Source organism: Gossypium hirsutum, chromosome A06, assembly GCF_007990345.1.
Source record: "Gossypium hirsutum isolate 1008001.06 chromosome A06, Gossypium_hirsutum_v2.1, whole genome shotgun sequence".
NCBI classification, from domain to species: Eukaryota; Viridiplantae; Streptophyta; class Magnoliopsida; order Malvales; family Malvaceae; genus Gossypium; species Gossypium hirsutum.
The window spans coordinates 2,115,469-2,133,194 of record NC_053429.1 but is presented as its reverse complement, the minus strand read 5'-3'; the positions used below and the strand labels follow the sequence as shown (position 1 = coordinate 2,133,194).

The 17,726-nt window shown below is 30.9% G+C and overlaps 1 protein-coding gene across 1 annotated transcript; it reads right to left on the bottom strand.

Moving 5' to 3' along the window:
* Positions 1-15,004: 15,004 nt before the first annotated feature.
* LOC107941536 (subtilisin-like protease SBT3) lies at positions 15,005-17,726 on the bottom strand. The gene has a single exon (XM_016875081.2). It carries the CDS (start codon positions 17,396-17,398, stop codon positions 15,104-15,106), a length of 2,295 nt encoding a protein of 764 aa, XP_016730570.1. The 5' UTR covers positions 17,399-17,726; the 3' UTR covers positions 15,005-15,103.

Below are 17,726 nucleotides of genomic sequence, written 5' to 3'. Positions count from 1 at the left end.
TTTTAAAGTTTTATAAATATAATCTAGTTTAATATTTGCATATGCTATTCGAAAGATGAAGGTTTATATATTTATTTATAATCAATTGATAAAAATTTATTTGTGATATTTCTTTCTCTTCTTTTTACACAATTATTTTATAAGTTTTGGTAAAGTCATTACTAAATTAAAATTACGTACTTACAACTTTTTTGCAATTGAAGAATTCCAATTGAGTTGTATAATTGGCTTTGAAAGTTGTTCACTTGATAAGATATATATTTTTCGTACTATTTGTTTTAAATTTTCTGTTTGTAGTTGAATATATATGGAATCATCATCTTTTATCTTTATTTATGATGAATTATATTCACCATTGAATTTAATTCATATATACAAATGATTACTTTTGGTTTCTTTTATAATTATTTTATGTAAGTTTTAGTTTTTATGGAATCTGACTAAAATTAAAATATTTGGGATTTTTTTTAAATATGGTGGTTATGAATTTTCATAAGTAGTTGCGCATATAAAGACTTTTATATAATTTGGGATTCTTTTTATATTTTGTGGTTATGGATTTTTTTAAAGTATTTGTGAGTATAAAGAAGTTTTATAATAATGTTTTTAGTCATGAATATAAATTTGAGTTTACATGAAATATGTAAGGCAAACCAGTATTATTTTTATATTTGTGTGTGTATATATATTATATGCATATCAATGATTTTGAGGATTAATGCATGATTATAGTTTGTGTGAACAGACGTTTATAACCATTATTCAATAAGATATCTTTTATAGTTTAATTGGTGAAATTAAGTTTTGATGGATATCATTGAAGTTAATTTTTTTGTTTTGGTTATATATTTAATTTTATGGGTGCTTTGGTGCAAATTCATGTCAATTATATACATATTTAAATATTTTGGTCTTAAATTTGGTTATATAATCTTAGGTTTTGGCATCTTCTGATTCTAAATATTTGGTTAAATTATGATGATATGGTTTATTGTATGAATTGTGGGATATGCCAACTATTATGATTTTGTTTTTTGAGATTTATTGGCTTGAAAATATTTTTCAAGTATTTATGTGAATATCTGTTTAATCATAAATACAACTTTGGATTTACATGGTAAATTTAGGGTAAGTTTTTCTAATTGATTATGAATACATGTATATGCGTGAATTGCTTTGGTGTTTTTATCCATGCCAAAATTATGAATACATGTGCTTGTTAATTATTTGGCTTTGAACCGCTATATTATTTCTGTTTGGTTTTGATATATGATTTTAGAACAAAAAAAAAAGAAAAGAAAAAGAAATAGTAAAAAAAATTAAAGTTTTCGGTTTTTTATTGCATTATTAAAACAACCTTATTTTGGGTTATTTCAGAGTCTATAAAGCAATAAAAAAATAGTTTTGACATTTGACTATTGGGGAAATTTAAATTTGAATATTGGTATGTTTATATATATTTTAAAATAACTTAATTGAAGCAAAAAGTCACCAAAATGATTTTTTTTGTATAAATTATTTTGTTTTAAAATATAAAAGTTTGTGTGCATGTAACTTAAGTTATGTTAATATTGATTGGCCCAAATGAAGGTTAATAATATTACATGTGCAACTATGGTGATAAACATGTGACAGTTATTCGGTTTTACATGTGAGTAATAAATTGACCCAAAGAAAGATTTATTATTCGACATGTTCTTATTGTCAATGTTTAATTACTCCACCAAGATATCAATTACAAGTTAATATTTTCTCCGAAGATGAAGTATTAATGGAGTGTCCGATATCTTGATTTGAGGTTTTCCTTTTTCAAATTATTTTAGTTTAAATTTAAAGTCTTATGTGAGATTATTTTGATTTATTCAGCTATTATTATATTTGCCAACATCACTATATGTTGTTTTGGGATAAATATATATATAAATATATATTATCATCTTTTAATTTGATTGAAAGATGAAATTAAGGTAAATATTTTGAAACAAATAAATTCAGATTTTAGCTTTTAATTAAGGATGTCTAATATTTTAAATAAATTAGTTGAAACAAAATGCCGCCAAAGTGACCTCTTTTGTGTAGATTAGTTTATTTGAAATATTAAGATGGTTATATGTTTTTGTGATTCATGCGTTTATTAATTGACCCAAAGGTAAGTTAATATTTGACAGAATTACAATGACATCTGTGGTGATAAATGTGTGACAATTATAAGGTATTTTATGCGAGCAATAAGTTAGTCCAAAGATTAATTCATTGTTTGACATAGTTTATTGTCAATGTTTGATTGCTACAACAAGAGTACCGCTTACTGTTAATATTACTGTCCAAAGACTTGATATTAATGTTGTTTTTGGTATCTTGAGATGGGATTAGCCATTATCCTGAATTTATTGTTTACTTATGAATATTGATGTGGGCTTTTTATTTTATTTTTTTGTTCTACATTCAACTAATTCATATTCTACTGCCACAATATCTGTAAATATAAATTCTATACCCATGCTTAATGGGACTAACTTCAATGAATGGAAAAAGCACTTATTTATAGTGCTTGGCTGTATGGACATAGACCTTGCACTAAGGGAAGAACAACCTGCACCTCTCACTGCAGAAAGCACCCCCTATGTTAAAAGGGATTTTGAGAGGTGGAATCGTTCAAATTGCATGAGTCTAATGATCATGAAGCACAACATTTTAGAAGGCTTTAAGGGCATAGAATCTGAAAAGATTACTCAGGCCAAGGTTTCCTTGACGAAATTAAGAAACGTTTGGCTAAAAATGATAAAGTTAAAATGACATCATTTCTAACTTCTTTGATGTCTATAAATATAAGTGTTAGGGAAATACTGAGCGATCTAAGGGCTATGAATTTTATGATCCCACAATTAGGAAAATTTTGAGACTAGAATTGTAACATTCTTTTAGGATGTTGAGTTTGGAGGGATAAATAAGGTTAGAGACACTGTTTTTAAGGAGGAATTGAATTTTAACTCAGTTCCTACTATCACTTTTGATGATGTTTAGGTTCTCATACCTATCATTGATTAAGAAGTGAATCTAGAACCTCAATAAGACAATGTTAAACAGCTCCCTATTCAAGATGAGGTAATTGTTCCAGAAGAACAAACTCAACAACCTCAAGAATGAATGTTATTAAAAATGTTCACTAGGGAAAGGGTTATAATGACTTTAGTGGAATATTTTGACATTAAGCTACATCAGATGAATATTAAGTTAATGGTTTCTCAATGATAACATTGATCATACATTTATATGGTGCAATTAAAAAACTTTGTGTCTGATGATGCAAAGGTAATGATTTGCAGATTAAAGAACTTCATCTATGGGCTTAAGTAGACTTCTCGTCAATAATATTACAAAATTTACCAAATGATTATCTCATTCGATTTAGAGATGAATTTTGTTGATAATTGTATATACCATAAGTTTAGTGAGAGTAAGGTTCTATATTTGGTTTTATATGTTAATGACATACTGCTTGTCAATAATAAGTATAGCCTCAATCAATGCCCTAAGAATGATTTTGAGATTACAAAAATGCATAAGATTTTTTACATTTTAGCAATGAAAAATCTAATGTATATTTAGGTTTTTATACATTGGAATATTGTGTATATTATTGGGATGTTAGGCAGATATTTTAAGCAATCCTGGTTTGGACCATTAGATAGCATTTAAAAGGGTTATAAAGTATTTTTAGAGAACAAAAGATTACAGGCTCATATATCAGAGATCTAATTAGTGAGAGATCATCAGGTATATACAAGATTTTGTCACTAATGTGCAAATTGTGAAAACAAATTGCAGTCTTTTATTCCAATAGCAACAGGAGTACATTAAAGTCAAAACACATAGACTTTAAGTTCCTAGTTGTTAAAGTAAAAGTTTAGAGTGGTTAGGTACTTATAAAGCATATTAGGACAAACTCCATGATTGCAGATTCGCTTACTAATGAACTACACCTAAGGTTTTATAAGAGCACATTGCTCATACGAGTGTATTGTCATTTAAAGGATATTTCGTTTTAGTGGGAGTTTGTATTTTTAAATGCTTTAATGTTATAGACATATTTTCAGTTATTTCAGTTTAAAAATAATAAGTTTATTTTCTGCAGAAATAAAGTTTATTTAGTTTATCCACACTCTGATTTTGGTAAGGTTTGATCTCACTAAGGAGGACCAGTTGGAAATAGACATTTTTAGATCATATTGCATGTAATTTCCATGCTACATATTCATACTTGATCTATGTCATTTGGTTGTGTTAATATACGTGATCATGGATGGATTTAGTTACGATATTTGTAACAAAAGTTGCCTTGGTTCTATGTTAACATAATTAATGGACGAGATTGAACGGAATGCCTTTTGGATATAATAGTAAAATTTTGAGCTCATAAGGTTATATAATGACATGTAATTATAAAGTAATTAGTATATATATGTGGTCCAAGTGGGAGATTGTTCAAAAATTTGGACATCACATATATAATAAGGATAATTACATGTTATTATTTACTATCATGATAGGTTAGCTGTGACAGCCCTAATTTGGCCGTAGTCGAAAAGTGGTTTCAGGATCATAAAACCAAGTCCCAAAAATAATAAAATGTTATATTATGTGTTTATTTCATGTGAAAGTGCATGTGTGAAAATCCCATGCTTGGATTCTGCCATTTGTGAGTGAAATTATGAAATAGGACCTATGTGAAAATTTTTGAAAATGCTATAGGCTAATATGTAGTGGCCTAATAAATAGTAGTGCAAAATAAGAGGATTTGCATGTCAAACTCCCCATTTTATGTGTAGTGGCCGGCCATGGTGTTAATGGTAGACAACATGTGCAAATTTTTTTATTGAAGTTATGGCATAAGTATGACACAAATAATATATGTTATTTTGTGTCATAAAATGTTTAGTAATAGAATAACAAAAAGGAAGAAAAGGAAGGTTTTTGTTCATTCTTGTTCATGAAAGCTGAAAATAGAAGAGAAAGGAGAGGAAAAGAGCTCTTGAATGTTCGGTCACTTGGGGAAGAAAAATCCAAGCTCAAGAGCATAGAGGGGCAAAATTCGGATTAAGGAAAAGAGAAAGTAATTGAATAGCCATTGTAATCGTTCGACAACATTCAAGGTAAGTTCTTAAGTGTTTAAGCTTGATTCCTTTTTATATGCCTAAGAGTTAAATTAATATGGTAAAGGGAATGTAAATTTTATTTAGTTAATGTGCCGAATATGTAATGATTTAAGGCTATAAGTCGATTATGGCTATTATGCCTAAGTTGAATTGGATTTGGAAATTTGATGCACTAAATGAGTGTTACAATGAATAAACTATGTCGTATATGTGATGGTGGAGATATCACGATTGTGATTATTGAATATCTAAAGGAAACCATGATGTGTATACAATTATTATATTTAGTCCGTTGTGGTAGCCGAAGGTGGCTTGGTACTAAAGTGATTAAATGTGAACTTCGATGAGGTAACTGTTAGTGGTCGATGATATAAGTTATGCATTATAATATATATTCGAGTTTCAAACCTAACAGATGTAATGCCAGTGAAATGACATCGGACTTAAAGGTCTAGCAGGCTTATGGCCGGTGATGAAATCAGGTTATTACCTAGCAGGCAAATTGCCGATAAACTATTAAAAGTGTGGTGCTATAAGACTATGGGCTAATACGGTATGTGGATTCGTTCCGTATAGTAAATTATTCAGGTACGAACAACCTAATTAAGTACATGTAAATTAAATGAATTTGATGATTAATGTGAATCGAACGTATAAGAAATGGTTTCATGTTTATGTTCAACTATGAGACCTTGTGTTAAATCGACAATCGAATTCATTCAAATACATTAAGTTGGTCAGGTATGCGATATGTACTTATGCATGTTAAATAAATTGGAATTGAATCACAAATGTGAATTGAGAAGCATAGGTAAAAATGCCTATATGTGAGTAAGGGTAAAACCATCGTAAATTATCGATAAGGATGGGCTATGTGCGGAACCATCTTATAATTGCTAATTTGAAAGGTTATGTACGAACCAGTGAGCAATATGTACATATTAGATAAATTGTGCGATAAATAATTTATGTATATGACTTAGAGTCGAATGGTCACTATGGGTTAAGTTTGAATGGTGAAATGGATATGTGATATTTATGTATGACTTTTGAACCGAAATGTAAATGATGGTGTTCATGAGGAGCTTATATCCGAATGTAGCAAATGACTACTAATGTGATATGTTGAATGAGAGGTGTTAAAATATGATTATCGATGTATATCCGAGTTAAATCCCGCAGGCTTCGTGCTAGTATTATATCCGGGCTTAAAGACCTGTAGGCTTCGTGCTGGTAAAATATCCGGGTTAAATCCCGCAGGCTTCGTGCTGGTATTATATCTGGGATAAATCCCGCAGGCCTAGTGCTGGTATTATATTCGGGCCTTCGTGCCTAGCAGGCTTCGTGCCGGTGATGTGTATTCGGACCTTCGTGCCTAGCAGGTTTCGTGCCGGTGATGTGTATTCGGGCCTTCGTGCCTAGCAGGCGTAATGCCGGTGAAATGATATGTTATGTGAATTCGGTGTTCCTTGTAAGATAATGGTTTAGTCGAATGTTAAAGATGAAATGATAGTGTATTGTATCATGCTTATATGGCCTAATGGCAAGTATAACATGTTGGTAAAAATGCAATATGCTTTTATAATCGAATGATAAGTTTGAAATGAACGTGAGTGAAATGTTATGCATAAGCTACCAAATGCTAAGTGTGAAAATAAGATGAAAGAAAAGTGTTTGAGATATATAATTATATACGTTTGAATGATGTTAGTACTTAATTGATATGAATATGTTATATGGAACTTGTTGACTTGATTATTCGGGCCTTTGAGCTTAGCAAACTATAATGCCGGTGAGATACTATTCGGGCCTTCGAGCCTAGTAGGCTATAATGCCGGTGAACTGATATCGGGCCTCGAGCCTAACAGGCGAAATGCCAGTGATTTGAGAAAAGTCCATGACTAAGGTACCTTGTGTTAGGTTGACAAATGAATACATTCAGTACGTTAAGTGGGCCAGGTACGCATTATGTACTCATATGTGAGTTTGATCTGCAATGAATCATAAGCGTGCATTGTGATACATACGTGAATAAATGTTATAACTATATCTATGATCATGATACACCGGGTCAGGGTGTGAAAGTATGTGAAAGTATTCGATTTAATTATGTTATACGAATTCAGATTAAGTGTGATAAGAATACTGAACGTGCATTATGTGTTTGTGTGTATTCGGCCAGATGGCAATATACCTAGAATATGGCCACTTAAGAAATTGAATAATCGAAGTATAATTGCGTTTATTTGTTTGCATTGCTTAAGACTTACTAAGCTTATGAAAGCTTACTCTGTTGTTACATTCCTCTGTTTTATAGATTGTTGACTTCGGTTACCTGCTCGGGTTGGAGTTCGCCGGAGATATTATCACACTGTCGAGCTCACGCTATTGGTGTAAGTAAATCCTAGTATTTCGAGTCTATGGCATGTATAGGGTTTTAATGTTGAGTATGTGATATTATAATTTAGCCAAAGGTGTTGGCTAGTGATGTTTTGGGCCTCGTAAGCCCATATATGGGACATATTGCATGTGAAAAGAAAAGTTTTAAATTGATTGAAATTTTTCGGCACTGTTTTTGTGTGATTGACTGAGTTTAAGTCAGGCAACACCTCGAACCCTGTTCTGGCGAGGGATACGGGCAAGGGGTGTTACATATTAGCCGAAATTAAAAGTGATCTTTTAGAATTTTATTGGGCTTTTAATTATTAAATAAAGTATGGGTCAAATATGTGTAGATACTCTTCTAATCAAATTCTAATTAATGATGGGCTAATTAGAATTTGATTAGAACTAATATGCTAAGGTTATAAATATTAGGGTTATGGTCCCCAAATTATACACAATATATCTTTTCTAATATCCCATCATTAGGAAAGAGAGAGCAGATTGTGCTAATTTGGAAGACCAAATCCCCAAGTTCCAGAAAGTTTCAAGGAATCCATGGATTCAGGTCCGCTTCCGCATCTAGTTTTGTTCTTGATTTATTCTTAATGATTTAACATGACAGATCCTGATTTATTAAGTTATATTGTAGATTTATTTTATAAATTCTAACAAAAAGCTTCTAGTTAGAAACAAAAATAAAGTCTGTCCTACAAATCATATTGAGCATATTGGACTTGCAAATGGGAGGTGTTGTTTATTTCCTACTGGTTGAAACAATAGACAATAGTGGAGATAAGAACCACTAACCCACCATTCAAAATTTAATGGTGTCCCATAATGAGTATTGCTCCTCACTTTTTTTTTTTATATTGAAAAAACCTCTTTTCTTTTCTTTTTTCCTCTGGGATATGGCAATAAAGAAAATGAACATGGTGATTGTGTATTTGTGGGTCACACATAGCAATCTTTTCATCAGTAGGGTTTAACCTTGTGAGCCCATGTTGGAAGGATATTTGCTCCACGAATGTCTCTTCTTTGGTTGATGATAAGGTTTTGACAGATATTTTTGCTACTTCAGGGATAGTTGTATCAAATATTCTTTATGAATGAGGTCTTTTTATTATGTATTAAAGACGGTATCGTGATGGATAGTATGGATTCAGATATTTGTAAATATTAATTTATAATTTTTTTATTTATAAGAGGATTAAAATGAAAATTTTCATTGTGGGAGGGGGATAAGGCCCCTGTCTAGCCCTTAGATTCACCTATGTGTATATGTGTTTGTAATTTAACCCACATATCTTAAATAAGTTTAAAAGTAAAAAGAAAAAAAACACTTTAAATTAAAAAAAATTAATTAAGCTCCATCGTGAGAAACTCATTCAATTGGCCCTCAAATATTAAAAACACATCAATTAAACCCTTTAATTGACGGTCTTTTGTTGTTGATCATTACTATATTGACATGACCATTAACATCTGCTAAGTTAGCCATCATGATGTTTGACCTAGCACTATCATGCCAAAAAAAAAAGAAAAAATTAAATCTTAAATTAACTTCGGTAAATGGATTTTTAAGTTTATTTGAATTTGAGCATTCATTTGTTTATGTTCATTCTAAGTGTAATTTTTTAAATTATAAAAAAATATTTAAAATTATAAAAGTATAAAAATTATTTAAAAAAGGAAAATGGTGGTTCTTTCCTTTTTTACTATTTCAAAATAGGCAATTCTTTTTTTGATAAGTTTTTAAATTTTTTTTTATTTTAAATTTAATTTGCATGTAGGATGTAAAACTGTGAAAAACAATCTTATTATTATCTTATAATAATAAAATTGATTTATTCATAATGTTTCAAGATTTCAAAATAAAATTATTGGTCATATGGTCAAAATAGATTCAAGTGGATTGAGTAACGTACAACAGTTTTGGAAACCTCCAGATTCAATAAAGAATATACTGTTAGCTAAACATAATTCTATTTCTATATGTCGATAATACTTTAAGAATGTAAACGCTATCTGCTATTTTTTTCTATAAAAAAAATCATGTTGTTAATCAATTTGAAAAACTTAAAAGAAAAAAAAACTAACTAAATTTACTTAAATGGAAGTCCACAACTAATTAAATCAAATTAATTACAATTCAGTTCAAACAATTTTTTATAAAGGGCTTCAAAAAATGAAAATTCCAATGCCAATGGGCTTCAATGCTACCATTGTAAGGGATCTTCTCCTTGGTGAAGCTCATCCTCAATGGCTTAAATAATGATCCATTCTCATTACGAATGACAATGGGATGGGGTGGAATCGATAAAAAAAATTATCTTCATTTCGACTTAATTTGTATTTTTCTCAATCAATTTCAATCTCAATCCAAAAAGGAATTTCTCAATCTTGCTCCGATTTGACTCAATTCAAATTTTTCAATAATTTTTTAAAAATTTATTAATTTTTACCAAATTAAATCAAATATATTATAAAATTTTATAAAAGTAAAAAAAAAATTACAACAACTTTATTTATAAAGTTAAAATATATCTTGTAAATTCTTATAAAAATTATAATTAAAATATAAAAAGCTAGCTATAAAATTAAAAGAGGAGCATTTTAAAACATAAATCGAGTAAATCGAAGTGTATTTTATCTAAATTTGACTCCATATCTCAACCCTTATAAATAGAGGTGTGCATGGGCCAGACCTGGTTCAACTAAAAATTTAAGCCTGTTTGCTAGGCTTGAGCTCGACCTGGAAAAAATACTAAAATCTGGGTCTGACCCGACCCACCCATATTAATTTTTATATTATTTTTATATAATTTTAAAATATATATAATACATCAAAAATACTAAAAACATCAAAATAAATATTTCCCAACAAATTGAAAATAAATTTTAAAAAATATGTATACTTAAATAACACTAAAATAAATGCAACTTAACAAGCAAATATCTCTAAAATAATAACAAAATTAACAAATATCTTTAAAATAATAACAAAAATTAACAAAAAAAAGTTTTATACAATATCCAAACAGTAACAACAAAATAATAGCAACATAATAGTAAAATGGTAGTAAAATAGGGAGAAAACAACAATAAAATAATATTGAAAAATACCTTACCTGAGGCCCGGCCCCTTTTTTAAACGGGCCTTATTTTTTTGTCCAAGTCCATTTTTCGGGCCTATATTTTTACCCAAATCTTCTCACGTTTCGTGCAGGGCCGAGTGCCCAACCCATGATCAGGTCTACTTATAAAGCGTTGATTGAGTATTAGTTTAATTGACACGAGTATTGTTGCTAATGTAGAAGGACGTGGGTTCGAGTGCGTTGAAATGCATTATCCTCCTATATATTAGTTGAGAAGGGACTATAGGTAATTCTAGGCATTGTGTTACAATGAATAGATATGATTAAAAGAAATTGTTCAGAAAAAATTATAAATTATAAGAGATTAAAACCTATAGAATTTGAGATTTTTGCCTTCCGTAATTCTCATCCCTTAATTCAAAGACTAACATTTACCAATTAAACCCATACTCCTAACAAATTTAATATTCTCCTTTTCCCCATAATATGAGGATTATTCGGTTGACTATATCATAGAAAAATAAATTTTGAAGGCCAAAGAGCTTGGAATAAAATCTCTCTACGATTCAGCTCATAATCTTAACTGACATAATATTGATTAAATAAAGTCCTAGCTTTCCGTAATGTTCTACTAACCAGCAATGATGGTGACTTCATCTTTGTCGGGTTGAGAATACAAATTCAACTTTTTAAAAGAAATGAAAGATGTTGAAGGGATCGATTTTTTCGAGAGAAGTTTTAAAAGTATTATTTATTGGGTAGTTGATCAGTTCTCCGATAATAGAATGTATTATTTTTTGAGAGTTTTATTTGCTAAGACCAGTATGCTATGAGCGGTTGTCTTGAGAACTTAATTCACAGAGTCAAGAGTGCTTAAATCATACATGGGCGTACAATTACCCACTAAGGGGACATTAAAATCTCACCCTTGGGCTAGCTAACCCAAGTGGTGGTACCACTATCCCCAAAATGTGACCTATATCTCACTAAGGGCAAGACGCTCACTTCCATTTGGTGGTTGATCATACAGCGACATACAATTGAGGTGCTCCTAGCTCAGTGAACTAGGCCTCAGGGTAGATGCTCACGACACGCTTGCTCTCGACAGAGCACAAGAGAAAAATCCTCTTTGAGGGACAAAACTTTCGATTGTTACTGGGAGTTCGGCCGGCTCCTTGGCAAACAGCACTTTAGATACATCTCCTAAAAGATTTCGTCCCATTTTAACACATGGCATATTCTTACTGAATGTCTTACATGAAATGAATTCATAATTTTAACACCACTTTTGACCAAAAAAAACACTTTAAATACTTAAGTGGGAAAAGGGGTAGTTTAATGGCAAATTTTGTAGCTAAGCCTATATCTTATTCCAAATCACTCAACACTATTGAAAATTCCATTACTCGAACGATGAAATTTTCTTCTCAATTTGTATAAAAGGTCCTTTTTTTTCAGAATTGTATAAAAGATACTTGTACCATACATTTTTGGTAGATTTAATCCTACTATAATTTGATCATTTTTAATTTCTACACTTCGAAATGTGTACTTTTATTCTTGAGGTCAACCTTTTTTCATTAATTCGGTCAAATAAATTGATTTAACTTAATTTTTTAAACATGTGGTGATGTGACATATTACACATAGCATTTTGTATAATTGGACAAACATTATACATTTTTTTCTCCTTTTTGTGTCTTTTCAAAATTCGCAGAAGTTGTCAAATTATGCAAAAGTGTCAATATGAATAAGTCATCACATTATATATTTAAAAAAGTCATATAAAATTATTTGATAGAATTAACGAAAAAAAATCGAAATTAGAATTAAAAATACATATTTCGAAAAATATTCTAGTTAAATCTCACGAATTGAAGGATTGATTATTCTAACATGTGAAAAGCCCAGAGTATTCTTATATTTATACATATAAATGAAATCTAGTCTGATAGCATCTTTGTTTGTTTGCATTTGTAAGGGAACAACAATAATGTAGTCCATGATGAATGTAAACACCAATTCAAGTCTTTTATCCAAAAGAAGGAAACATCTATAAAATTTGGTACCAAAAGAGTAATTTTTCAAAAAAATATAGGTCATGATTAGGGGCAGTGATTGGACTTAAAAATGATATTTTTCCATGAATCTGTAAATCATTGAATATAGAGATAGCAATAGCAAGCAACGTCTTCACGTCCATGTTGTGTTACCTATAGTATCTTCCATCGGCAATTTATTGTAGGTCAAGTCATTCTCCACACATGGGCTAGCTGTTCATTTTTGTAATATTTGTGGGTCAGAACTGAGTATATTCTCACTGGGAAAAGAAAAAGGGTTATTATTAACTTTTTAAGGGTCCAAGATCTTGTATTTCAATTGGTATTAAGGATTTAATTAGTATTTAACCTTCAATTTTATTCACATAGGTACTTCAGTAAGAATATTAGTAAAATAAGTTTATGTGGCACTGACAGTTTATATCATAGTTGCATGTGGTACACAATTTGACACACGGTAAAAAATTAAAAAAATTTAAAAGATTTATAGATAAGAAATGAATTTGGAAATAGATTTGTCTATATACATTTGAACATGGATCACTAATTTGTCTAAGTTCATTCTAGACATGTTTTTAGTAATTTAATATAATTTTAAATTTTTTTATAAATTATCATATTTTTATAATATTATTAAATTAAAAATACATAAAATTTGATATTTTATAAAATGTCTGAGTTATGCATTTTATATATTTTTAGATTTCATATATTTTATATAAAACATATTTTTTATATTTGCTATAAAATATGATATTTTATAAATATTAGATTTTATATATTTTAATTTCATAATAATATAATAATATAATATTTTATTCAAATTTAAAATATATTTTATTTTAACAATCATTTGTCCAGATTCATTATGGGTAAAAAGTTATAGTTTTTAAATTTTTTATTTTTATTTTTGCCACATGTCAAAATGTGGTGTTGTCACGTGTTACCATGCTATTAGTCGTTAGTGTCACATCATCGCATTTTAACTATGTTATTGCTAAGATACTAAAGTGTGTGATGGAATTGAAGTTACGTCCAAAAAAATTAAATACCTGTTAGGTATAAGTGGCAAAATTCAAGGGGCAAAAAATATATATTAACCCATTTTTTAACATAAAATTTTGTTGTTAGTTCTTGTAAGATTTAGTTATTGCTAATTTGATCCTTTTTAGCTTTTACATATTTCAAAATTTGAGATTTTAGTCTCGACTCAAATGAAAGTGATTAAATATGGTAGGTCAAATTCTACTATTAGGTTTTTACAATTTCTATGCTGTGGGTTTAGTCTATATTTTCAATTTGGTCATTTTTAATCTTTATGCTTTTTGAATGTTGAATTTTAGACTTTAATCATGACCCAAACGTAGTCGTTAAATACATTAAACTAAAATGGCATGACTTTTTATGAATGTTATGTGAAAATAGTAAACTGGTATGACATTACACATGTAGTAATATGCAAAGGGAGAATGCAAGAGGAGCCAAAAAGGACCTTGGCCACTTAAAAATTAAAAAACTATCAATAAGCCCTTCAAAATTTTTGAAAATTTTTTTTAGGCCCTCAAATTTTTTTAAAATTCTAATTAAAATCTATAAAAGTTTTGAATATTTTAATTAAACCTTCTCACATTTTTTTAAAAAAAATTCTCATTAAATTTCTTAAAATTTTTTAAAAATTTAATTAGATCCCCAATTTTTTTTTTAAAATTTTAGTTAGTCCGCCATTGAAAATATAATTGCCACATTAATTTTTGGTAATAGCAAAATTTAACTTAACATATTTCAAAACTACTATTTGGTGAGGACTAAAATTCTAAAATTCAAATAGAATATAGATTAAAAATGACTAAATTAAAGTATAAGGATCAAATTTACAATTTTCGCATAATATAAGTACTAATAGCAAATTTTGACTTTATTTAAAAAAAACTTATTTCTCTTATTAGGGGAAATAAAAGACTATTTTAATGGAAATTAATGGCAACAATTAATAATTGTTGGGTAGAATTTTATACTTAGGGGACCCTCACCCAAAGCATTAAAATAAAATAGAAAAAAAAAATGCAAAATGTGGGAAGACTTTTAGATTTTTAGTAATTTACAGTCTAATTTTGACAATTATTTTTATGATTAGCTGGAAAGATATGAAAATTATTCAATAATCATACATGACCTGCAGACAAGCAACAACCATAAAGCATTACAATTGTTTCAATTTATTTCATTGTTAGGAACCGTACAAAAACCTTAATCATATATGTCTTCAGCCTGTTAGTCTAAAACCGACAAGTTCAATCAAAATTCACTGTAAAAAATAATAATTTGTTTTTGCTGAACATTTATAATTGCTTTATTCATTACCAGAAAAACATGAAGATAATTTAAAGAAAAAACAATGGGAGTTTTGTCATTTTTCAATTTTGTAGCTTGTGGCAACTATAGGACTTGTAACAACATGTTCCTTTCCACTATCTTCCCATGTGAGATAACCAAACAACACAGCTTTATGCAATTGTTTTGGACCTTCAATGCTCAGCTTGTAGCTTTTCTTCTCGTATTTTGTCTTGAAAACCATTGTGTCTGGTTCCACTGTTACCTTAAGTCCATTGATAGGTGTCACATTTGCTTTGTATGTAAAGCTTCCATCTCCGACATTAGTCACAGTTCTTCCAAACTCCACAACTGTCGTTGAGTTCGGTTTCGCACCCCTGTCGTTGAAAAACGCTATGAAAGAAGGGTAATTGAGATCAAGAGAAGGGTTGGAACAGTTGTTTGATGATGTTTTCGTGATGGTTTTAATTTGTTGTTGTGTGAAATTTAGACCACAAAGGAGATCAACGTAATCTTGAACCGTAGCATCGTATATAAGTCCGGGATTTAAAGCTCTATTGGGGTTAACATGACCAGCTCCCATGGCTAAAGGATCAGCCGGTCGGAGATTTCCGCCTATATCCTTTATCGGACTACCTGTGTTATCGATTTGATCAGATGTTGTCATCAAAGCCGATCGAATTGCCGCAGGGCTCCAATTAGGATAAACAGCTTTTAAAAGTGCTGCTATACCCGAAACATGGGGACATGCCATGGATGTTCCCGACAATAAGTTGAAATTGGTGAACACAAGGTCTTGATTTACAAGAGCTGCTGCAACATTTGGAGGCCATGCAGCGAGGACTGAGTCACCAGGTGCCATAATATCAGGCTTTAAAACCAATGGACAACTATAGGAAGGACCTCGAGACGTATAGCTAGTCACCCTTGGTGATGGCTTAATACCAAGGATTGTTTTTTTAAACACAATGCTGGCTTTTGGGTCAGTGTTGCTTTTAATGAAATCCACAACTGTGTCACCATCTTTTTGTACCAAGAAAATGGCTGGAAATGGGCTTTGGGCGAATACATCGACACTGCTGCTATTCGTTATGAAGACAGCGGCAATGTTACCAGCGGCTTGAATGTTGTTAAATTGATCGTTGAGCGAATCTTCCTTGCCTGGATCTTGACACACAATGATCTTCTGCTTGATTTTGCTCAATTCGGTTTTGTTACTACATGTGTCCATGAAAACAATTGGGAATTCAGTTGATGTGAAATTCCCTGGATATTGAGCTAAGCCATTGATTGACACTTTGTTACCGAGGAGTAAGGTTGCGCCGAAGTCGCGGTCCATGGTGCCGGCGGCTACGGTTATAACCCAAGGTGTACCATTGTGTAGAGTCTCTACATCTGGTCCTTCATTGCCTGCAGATGTGGAAACGAAAATGTTCTTCTCTATGGCAGCAAATGTGGCTATTGCGATAGGGTCTTCGTATAACTCGACTCCATCCAAGCCCAATGACATTGAAAGAACGTCGACACCGTCAGTAATTGCTTGATCAATGGCTGCAATTATATCAGTGGTGTATGCTCCTTCTTCCCATAGAGCTTTATACATGGCTACACGAGCCATTGGTGCCATTCCTCTAGCAGTCCCCGGTGCATAGCCAAAATACGATGCATCTTTCACATAAGTTCCAGCAACAGTTGTGGACGTATGGGTACCATGCCCTTCTGTGTCTCGTGTGGAATTCATTGAGATGGTGATGTTGGAAATATGAGCAATCAGACCTTTATTAAAAAACCGAGCACCAATAAGCTTTTTATTGCACAATGAGGAATTGAATTGGGTACCACTTTCACATTCCCCTTTCCATCTTGATGGAACATCACTCATTCCATTATCATTAAAGCTTTCGCTTTCTGGCCAAACCCCAGTATCAATCACCCCGACGATTACATCTTTGCCGAAGCTCGACACTGGCCATGCACCGGTACCAGAATTCAAGCCGAGGAATTCGAAAGAATGTGTTGTATCGACCTTTACAACTCTATCTTTAACCGATGAAACATACCCCGGACTATTTTTCAAGGACTCAAGCTCTGCAGGTGTGAGACTAGCACTAAAACCTTGAATAACATGGTTATAAGTATAGATAAGTTTAGAAAAAGAAATGGTCGGGTTGGTTTCAGCTTTGGATTTGGCTGAAACAGATGAAAGAGTGGCCAAATACCAGGTGTGCTGGTTAGAGAAAGCTTTGGGCATGGCAGAGATGTCCATATGGACAATATAATTGTCAGATTTTGCTAGTTTGGTAAACATAAACAAGACACAAAAAGAAACCCAACAATAAACATACAGGTTTTTGGTAATATCAGCTGCCATGGTAATGAATTATGAGATATTTTTTTGCTTTGGAAGACTTTCATGAATTTGGCAAAGCTTATATAGGGAGTTGGTAAAGCTTGGGAACTTGGAAGTCTTTGCTATTATCTTCAATTTTGTCTGACTGGGATCCAATCATCCAAGTAATGGATCTCTAAGGTCTAAAGTCAAGTCATCCACTACATGTTTTCCTACAGTGAACTAACTTGTATTGAGGTTCATAGTGTAGCTTCCGGTTAGTTACAATAGGTCCGTATTTAGTCGGAACAAAATATAGTTACAATAGTAAATAGTGTCGATTCCATCGAGTAGCATTCGATTTGATTCT